Source organism: Engraulis encrasicolus, chromosome 16, assembly GCF_034702125.1.
Source record: "Engraulis encrasicolus isolate BLACKSEA-1 chromosome 16, IST_EnEncr_1.0, whole genome shotgun sequence".
Classification (NCBI taxonomy): domain Eukaryota; kingdom Metazoa; phylum Chordata; class Actinopteri; order Clupeiformes; family Engraulidae; genus Engraulis; species Engraulis encrasicolus.
Genome location: NC_085872.1, coordinates 21,187,002 through 21,197,001, shown reverse-complemented (window position 1 = coordinate 21,197,001; position 10,000 = coordinate 21,187,002). Strand labels below are relative to the sequence as shown.

General features: G+C 43.7%; 1 protein-coding gene across 1 annotated transcript in view; it reads left to right on the top strand.

Moving 5' to 3' along the window:
• ctnna2 (catenin (cadherin-associated protein), alpha 2) overlaps positions 1 to 10,000 on the top strand; it is a 501,378-nt gene that overhangs the window by 486,896 nt on the left and 4,482 nt on the right. Inside the window, exons 15-16 of the mRNA XM_063220285.1 lie at positions 3,271 to 3,452; positions 7,516 to 7,621. Coding sequence (XP_063076355.1) covers positions 3,271 to 3,452; positions 7,516 to 7,621 — 288 coding nt within the window. The remainder of the gene's footprint in view (positions 1 to 3,270; positions 3,453 to 7,515; positions 7,622 to 10,000) is intronic.

Sequence of the window (10,000 nt, the reverse complement as noted above, 5' to 3'; positions counted from 1 at the left end):
GAGATTTCACGACCTGTGTCCATGGTGACCCAAGGCAAACTTTGCATGAGCAAATTTCTTGAGCAAACTTGAGCAAAGTTTTGAAACTATACTACTAAACCAAGGCAATTTGAGTAATTGCAGTTATGACACTTTTTAACTTTTATCAAAAGAGTGTCACCAAGAGTGAAAAAACAAGCTCTATCAGAGCTTGGTTAGAAATTTCCAAAGTCTCGTACCAGTAAGGTTTGTAGCGGGTTGCTGTGGGTTACCATGGATACGGCTCGTGAAATATCCCTCCTGTAGTCTGCCAGTTTTCCGGGTTACGCATGTGATGGCAACATCGTATTTATGTTGGCGTTTGACACAAGAATGGTCAATCATGTTTTCCTGGTGAACCAGTAGCCTGTAAGTAACAGGCTACTGGCACACTGCCCTTTCACGCGTCTCCGCAGGCGGGGTTTAGTCAAAAGATGCTTGCACGCGGTTGGAGCAACCTCATATGAATGACATGACACTTCGACCACTCACGTTGAAGCTTTGTGACGTAGGACGTGTCGTCACGTAAGCGCCGTCAGGTCGGGAACCAAAACAGAACAACGTCCTTTAGAAAATCAAATTGAGGTATTTTGGATAACACCGCTGAAATTGCTGCTTCCATCCCGACGCATGATAACTCCTCGCACGCCGCCATTACTGTTGTGATTCAGGGAGGGGGCGGGCACAGCCGAACTACCCTGGGGGAGGGTGTTGCGTTCGATAAACGTCATACCCACTGAAATCCCTCCCTACGATCCTGATTCGTCGAGCTGCCCCGTTTATTTCGTAAACGGAGGAGGAGAGCGAATCACAGGTGCACCAGAAGGTTTGTGTAGCCCAGCCCCCTGGGCGTCAACACAACTTCTGGTTCATCAGGAAACAATCATGTCATCCCTACAGCCTATTTTTAATACCCTCGTCAGTTTGCGGGGGTTCGCTAATCGCGTGTTTGCACACACACCTTATTTGAGACAGGTCCCCATTAATTTTTAATCGCAAAGGGAACCGGAACTTAGTGTTGCCAGATGTGACTGATCAAATCCCGCCCAAAAGGTTCTCAAAATACGCTGAATTATGCCCAATTTCAACAAATTACATTGACTTATGGGCATAAAATGGCAGAAAAAACGCCAAAGGGTCCATTTTTCCCGTTTCTACCCGCAGACGACCATCGCAAATTGGGCGGGAAACCTGGTAAGCTGGCAACATTAACAAGTTAATACTGGAATCTCTATGGTACTTTCGAGCTCTAAGAAAACAGGTCATGTAGTTCATGTCTAAGTCTTTGTCAGAAGCGCACACACACACACACACACACACACACACACACACACACACACACACACACACACACACACACACACACACACACACACACACACACACACACACACACACACACACACACACACACTTTATTCCTCGCACCCACATCACAAAGCTCCTCTTATAACCCATTGATTGGATAACACTGTTGATAGGTCAGCCATAAAATTGAACTCTAAGTGTCTGGGCAGTCCATTTCAAATGTAACAAATTAAAGTCATTTCTGAGGCCCCGCTCCCCTGTCGCTCGAAGATGACTGAGCGTTCTAATCCCGGTGTGCGCTGTGCAAGCGGAGTGTGTTGGCATGCAGCGTACAGGGGGGCGGCCGCGGGGATTTGCAAGACGCGCTAAGCCGCCTGGGCCTGCTCCTGTTATCAGCCAGTAAAGGAAAGGGGGATTTAGGATAAGTGAATTCTGGTTAGAAAAGGAGGGGAGGAGAAGGTGGATGAGGATGAAGACAGGGGAAGGTGGGTGTTGGTGGGGAAGAGGGGGGGGGGGGGTGGGGGTGGGGTGTTTTACCCATTTCTGCTGTTTCCAGATGTGCCAATCAGCAGTGGAGATCTGTTCCCTCTGCTCCTTATCTCTTCTACACCCCCCCATCTCGCTCTCTCTCATTCTGTCTTTCTGTTTCTCTCTCTCTGGCTTACTCCTTTCTTCTCTCTCTCTCTCTCCTCCCCACCCCCTCCCTACATTACATGTAACAAGCATCAGGGTTGTAGTATATCTGAACGGCACCCCCTAGCCCCACCCCACCCCCCAACCCATTTCTGCTTGTCTCTACAGCTATTGGGTGCAAGCTCGTCTCCCGCCGCATGGCCCAGCGCCTCCGTAATGGCCGGGTTAAAAGACTGTGACTGAGAGAGAGAGAGCGCGTTGAGGATGGCAGTGGGAGCTCAGGGCAGACAGACAGACAGCAGGAGTTGCTGCTTATTTAGCATGAGGTGCTGCAGGTTAGCTACTGTAGCGCGAGGCACCCAGGATTAGCGGCCCACTTAGCCAAGTGACGACCTCGTAATGAGAGCCTCCTCATCCTCCTCAAGACGCAATTTCCCCACGTGGCCAAATGAAGAGCTCTTGCCTATACACACAAGGATGTGTGCGGGTTTTTTCTGCTATAGGTTGCACAGATCCTCAGAGGTCCTCCAATACAAGGTGCTCGAGGGATGTTAGCTCAATAATCCAAATAGCTGATTTAAATGCTTTACGTATTCGGGTGGTTTAAAAGATTTGTAGTGAGTGTTCCGGTCTAGAACACTTGTTATGGGAAACATTTTGAAGTTGGGTAGATATTAATGTACTTTGTAAATTCAAACTTGTGACAAATTCTTTTACAGAACTTCCGCTCAGACTGTAACCAATAACCGGCAGATTTGAAATGATGTATGTGTACCTAACTTCTTGGTTTTTTGCTTCACCCCTGTGCATGTGATGTTGAACAAATGCATTATTCATTCACTGATGGTGGTGGAGAAGCAATTATACATTTATCTCACAAATAATATTGCGGCCCCGCTGTGCCTGTGACCTTCTCAAAGATTAATACCTTTTTTTCCCGACCTGCAGAGAATCACTATCCTGGCTAAATTTATACCAGTGCCAACAGAAAAAGAGAGAGAAAGGCGAGCGGAAGGACGGAAAATGAGATTTTCTTTTCCCTCCCTTCATGAGTGCACGATGTCAGGGCTGTTTGTGCAAGTCTAGTGGTCTTTAAATACTATCTTCATAACCACACTCAGCTCACATCTCTGTGCTGTGATAATGTCAAGAAAGGACCTTTTCATTCAGCTGCATTGCAGTCACTGATACAGTACCACTGGCCAGTCTGCATACACTGGATGTTCTGGTTGGCACGGCACATTCAATAACGTTTCCCTTTTTTTTTTCTTTTCTTCTTGCTGCTATACGTCCTTGCGTAACTCTTAACAGGCCATCATGGCCCAGCTGCCACAGGAGGAGAAAGCCAAGATCGCCGAGCAGGTGGAGAGCTTCAGACAGGAGAAGAGCAAGCTGGACGCAGAGGTGGCCAAGTGGGACGACAATGGCAACGACATCATCGTGCTGGCCAAGCAGATGTGCATGATCATGATGGAGATGACAGACTTCACCAGGTACGCTGCACGGTCATCATCATGGACATGTTTTCCATGTAAACACACTCGTTACATGCACACACACATGTGCGCGCATAGAAACACACACACACACACACGCACACACACACAGACACACACACACACACACACACACACACACACACACACACACACACACACACACACACACACACACACACACACACACACACACAAACAATATCGTGCACACCCACACTCGGGTCCAAACTGTAGCTGCTCCAGTGAAGACCAGTTGGTGCTCTAAATGCATTGGCTCTGAGTGAGGTGAATGAAGTGTTTTAACCTTTCCTCGCTGATCTCTCGTGTTCCCCTGTGTCTCGCGGTATTGCTATTTCTCTCCGAAACATTTTACTTTCAGTGGCCAAGAGCGTACCCATTTCCTTTCCACGTCCCCGCTGGGTGTTGTGCTTGCCACGTGTGCAGGGGTTGGTGGTCAGCCTATCGTTTCCCTGCAACTCTAGCCTGGAGCGGGGTTGAATCTAATCCTGTCGTATTTGCCCTCTCTGTTTGAATTCCGGCGTGTTCTCGACAGCCCTTGCTCCGCTCCACCATCTGCTACCCTGACTTCATGCCTAACCGGCGTGTGCCTGGCATTCTACCGCTCGGCTTTGGTGGTCGCCTATTTGTCTAAGTGAGCACTCGCCATTCCCCCATGTTCAAACACAGGGGTCACATATTTACATGACTCTCTGAGGCTCCACAAAGCTGTGGCGGACAGAGCTTACGGAAACAAATATTGTGAATGTTAACTTTTGACACGTGCACGTTAAGCATGGGTGAGTGGTTGGTCGCATGTGAACAGCACATGCAAACATGCACATGTACACAAACGTACGCATGCGTAAACACACACGCACACACACACACGCACACACACACACAAATACACACACACGCACGCACGCACGCACGCACGCACGCACACGCACACGCACACACACGCACGCACACACACACACACACACACACACACACACACACACAGGGGCGCCGACAGGCGGGGAAAAGTGGTACTGATTCTAACGGCCCAGACCAACGCAACGGCCCGTCCGGGGATGGCAATTAATTAATAGCCTAATAAAATATTAGGCCTAATATTCTTGCCTTTAAAAAAAATGTCTATTTACAAAGAAATGGTAATTGGAAATGAACGTGGGCCCATTAAACACACAACTATCGATTTCCATAACGTTTTCGTCAGTTCTTTAGGACCCTTCCCCCCTTAGCTCTTGCGAAATGGTGCGGTCCAATCTGGCGGCGCGCGAGGCGTTGAATCGCACAGCATCCGAAATACTGGCAGCAGGAGTACAGAGCGACTTGAGGTCTTCTTAACCCATAGAAGGTTAGAATGCTAGTAATATAGGCTACAGTAGGCTACAATCTATGTCTTAACCACATGATGGTGAGCTGGTGGTGACAGAGTAATGTAGTCAGGTTGGCAAAAACTCAAGAAAAGATGGCAGAAAGAAGAGAGGGTCAGAAGCAGGCAACTGGTCACGCAATTTTTCTCCAAGAAAGAAGGTATGCTCACTCAATGACATTGCGTTTGCAAACGCAATCAAATGATAGGCCTAACTAACAAGTAGAATCCTTGGATAAACTTCCAAGAGAGCACGTTAGCATGGCTCCTATTTAAAAATTCCACCTTTATTGTCACAGCGAGCAAACGGCCAAAGGGATAAACTTAGCCTCCAAACAAAGCCTACTTTCCCGACTACCATAGCCTACTGTTGAAGCGATTGCAGGGCTGACAGAATCGCTTGCCTTGTGGGTATTAAGTGCCAAAATAATGTTTTTTTATATATATAACTAAATGGTTCGGCCATTATCCTGCATAGCAATGGCACAACACTCATGATGGAGGGGTTGTTGTTTTGTCCATATCCAATGTGCAGATAGTATCCGCGTTTCGTGATGAATGTTGCACGTCTATCAACTGTCAATGTCAGCGCGGTGTGGACCAACAGCGCAAGGGGGGAACACAACACTCGTTGACCTGCTTTTGTTTGTGTTCGGTTTTGACCCTCTCATCAGTAAAGTTTTGGTTCTCTCTGGTCACCCAACAGCATCAGTTGAAACTTAAGAGAGGGGAATGAAGGCTGATTTGACAACAACTTGTAGCCTAAGTTTTGGATGCTCTCATCAGCCATTTAATTATCATGTTTGCGCAGGAGAGCGGTGACTTTGACAAGCGGTGGCTATTTTTACAATCATTCCTCACAACAATGTAACAACACGGAGTAGGTTAACCTAATGGCTAGGGCAAGAGATTTTCTTGTTCTCATGAAGTTACAAATAGTTTTACCCTTGGCACGAAATAGGCTAAATGCTTATCGGACGTCTAAATTAGACTAATGTCAGCATGGTGCTGATGGACAGCGCACCACTATTTCAAACTGGTCAATCTTTTAGTCACGTTCAGTTTCAGTCCGACGGAAAACTTGGATGCAGAAAATGAACAGAGATTTGACGAGACAGCTGCAGGTTAGATAGGCTATTGCCGTCAGTCACCAAATCATTTTGGATAATCTGCGCATTGCACAGCCTATGTATAATACCAGACTGACGCGGACTACCAATAAGCTCTGTGAGTGTAACCCTATGGAATTGCGTCCCGTAGGCTACCCAGGCGGCTAACCACACGGGGTAGGCGCAAAGAAAGGAAAATGGCCTCTATGTTGAGTAGCTATCTGCGCTATTTTAATTAAGAGTTCATGGAAATGATATTGGGAAATCTGTCTTATTTGAATATGGAAAAACAAAAGCCTCAGCTTTTCCAACCATAATGCTTTATGTCTTTCAGAATGATTATTTGCCCCCTCTGAAGATTCTTAACAATTCACATTAGGCCTATATAAATCTATGTGTTTGATTCATGCCCTTCATGCCCCCCTCCGCTCCCCTAAATAACAATAGGCCTAATAATAATTGAAAAAGAGGGGGGGGGGGGGGGGGTAGGCCCAAAATTTGAATCTTTCATAGGGCCCAAAATTCCTGGCGGCGCCCCTGCACACACATTAATTCACTTCATTCATTCATATAACTAGGAGAGGAAAGGAAATAAGGAAGGCCTTTCGGCCGGTTGCATCTAAAGCTCCAACAGCACCCGAAAATATAAACATTGTCCAAAACAAACACAACATACAGTACAAACACACAACAAATAATTCCATAAGGCATCCCCTGCTATGCTGTAAAAAAATAATGAGGCCAGTTCACCTCAGTAATGCTAGAATCTACTGTTTCTCAAACTTTTTCAGACTGAGGACCACTTTGTGTCCCCAAAGATGTTCAAAGACCACCTGTTAACTGAATTGACAGTTGACGTGCTAATTTGAGACAGCTAAATTTGGTGCAGATCACACATTTTTATTCACATTAGAAGCCTGTCTTATTGTGGTGACAATATGACTTCAGCTATGTTTGTTTTACAAATATAGCCTACTGCTAGCTTGTCTTGGAAAAGCAGAAATACCCTCATGGACCACCTGAGCTCTGTCACGGACCACCAGTGGTCCCCGCACCACACTTTGAGAATGACTGTGCTAGATAAACTATATACTCTTAGAATCTCTGGTGATGCCATGCTGCATATGAACCTTTTGCAGTGCTGCCATCAACAGCAACATTAAAGAATGTTGATAATAGTATAGCACATTCCAATATGTTCTGAGAACCTTTTCTCATTTGAAGAACCTTTCATATCATGCAATGCCTGTTTTCACTCTCTGTGGAGTGATTGAAACACCCTTGCTTTTATTAAAAGTGTGTACAGTGTCTTATCTGTTTGATTTGATTCCACTCTCAACAGAGAGATGAACCTTTTGCCGTGCTGCCATCAACAGCAACATTAAAGAATGTTGATAATATATATCACATTCCACTATGGTCTGAGAACCTTTTCTCATTTGAAGAACCTTTCATGTCATGCAATGCCTGTTTTCACTCACTGTAAAGGCATTTAAGCACCCTTGATTTTTTAAAGTGCGTACGGTACAGTGTCTTATCCGTTTTGTTGTGATTCCACTCTCAACAGAGGCAAAGGGCCCCTGAAGAACTCCTCAGATGTTATCAACGCCGCCAAGAAGATCGCAGAGGCGGGCTCCAGGATGGATAAGCTGGCTCGGGCAGTGGCTGATCAGGTGAGTTTAGTGGCGGGCGGGCAGCAGATTACCACAGTACGCCAGCACTGGCGTCTTCTCTGAGCACTCCAGAGGGGTATGCGACTGGACCAGGGGCGTCAAGTGACCTAATGTTATACAGGGGCACAGTAGGGCACTGAGAGATAATGCCAGTGAATGATGTGCGCGAGCAAAACGTTTTTGTTTAGTTATTTATTTTAAAAAGCTTGTAAATGTATTATATTACTACAAGTAGTGAAGGTGCACTATTTTGTGCACATTCTGTAGATTACTCTGTATGCTAAACTTGAGGTAAATTCCTAGGTAGCAAGGTTTTTTTTGTGAAACTCATACCAGGGCACAGCAAATCAATAACCAGGCATGCGCCCCTGTAAAATAGGTCTGGCAACGCCCCTGCACTGCACGCCCACAGTAGGCCTATTCCCCCCTCTCTTTCACTCATAGGCCATAGTAAAGAATGCACCCACCAGTGACATTTTTAACCCTTATGTTGTGTTCGGGTCATTTTTGACCCGTTTTCAAGTTTTAGTGTGAAAAAAAACACACTTTCCTTTATTTTCTTGGAATAAGGCTTCATCTAATCCTCAGTCACAATCATTTCAACACAAAAAAAATATGTTTTATCATTTTAGTAAATTTTAAAGGTCCAAAAAAAAAAAAGTTACATCTGTGGTGTTCGGGGGTCAAAATTGACCCGGTATAGATTTTTGGTTGTTTTATGCATTTCTGAAAAGCTGTTGGTTGCCCTTTGTCTTCAGTTTGGTGATTTATGGTGAGGAAAATATATTTCTTGCCTGAACTTTTTTTTGCCAGCTTTTTGATATTACAAATCCAATATGGCTGCCGGACAGTCCCATACACTACAATATGTCATATCTCCTGTTGTGAAAGGAGTACAGATGTATTTCTGGTGTCTACTTATATGTTTTCATGGTCAGGGAATCCATTTCTGCATTATATAGCGAGGTTTTTTGCACATTTGTTTGCAAAATACATTTTTGCACATTATTTTTTCCAAAAAACGTATCAAAAATTCATAATGGCACCCAAACCTGTAGAACTGGTCTTATACTTTCCATAAAGTTGATGTGGCAATGACATAATGGTCCATGTTCATGGCATAGGGGATTCAGATGAATAGTGTGACTTTTTTCATGTTCATTGAGGTGTTCATTTCCAATACCTTTGCATTAGATTGGCGGAATAGCTGTGACTCTGACAGAATTGTTATTTTGTATATTTACCACACTAAAATCATATAAATATTGAAAAACACCAAGTCAACATATTTAAACATTAATTTTATGCACTGAAAAACTAATTTAGTTGACATTTGGTCTTTATCCTGCTATAAATCTCATTAGGTTGGTTTGGACCCGAACACCACAAATGCCACTCTTGATGATATTTTTTAAAATTAGAGAAAAACTAATAAAATACATTTGGGGATTGTTGTACTCTCATATCAGCTGTAATACATGGACAACATAATCACTAATTGTATCACTTTGGGAGGTATTAATAGTGAATTTATGCAGATTTTGATAGTTTTGGTCATCAAAAAACGATTTGCATAATGTAAGATAAAAGATCTTTAAAGTCAAAAAGATGAATACATCAAGTAATATTTCCATGAATATGAATACATACCAAGTTAGCCACGAGATGAAAAACAATATTTGATGATAACTAGTGTTTTTAGGTATTTTATAGCTGAGTTTTTTTTATCACGGGTCAAAAATGACCCGAACACCACAGGTGTATGCAGCTTATGAACACAACACAAGGGTTAAATCTAGACTCAACACAAAGCTGGGCAACACAAAGCTCAAATGCCTTCATATACTGTAGTAGCATTTTTAATCCTTTTTTCCTTAATACTGATTATAGCAAATTATCTGTTTTAATGCCTTATCTTAAGGTTCACTCATTTTCTGTGACCCACTTTGATATGTTTTAATCTTTTTTATTCTTATTATTTAATGCTTTTACGTTGATGTTTTAAGTTTTTGATTATTTCTTGTTACTTTTATTTTTTTACGTGAAGCACATTGAATTGCACTTGTGTCTGAAATGCGCTATATAAATAGACTTGACTTGAGTAGTAGGAACATAATATATATCTTATCCTTTGGGACAAAGCTTTTAATATTTGACATGACAGAAGCCCATCGTCTTCTTCTCTGTTTTGAACTTCCAAAAATGTGGTTGTGTCAGAAAAACAGAATCACCTGTAACAAAAAAATGCGTATGGATACGGTTTTAATTTTTTCAGATGTCTTATTTTGTCAGAGAGACGTTGCGCTTGAGCAGGTTGTGTGTGATGTGACAGGGTTCCTTGCGAGGCAGCTTTGAATGCATTCCCAGTAGAGCAGCTGA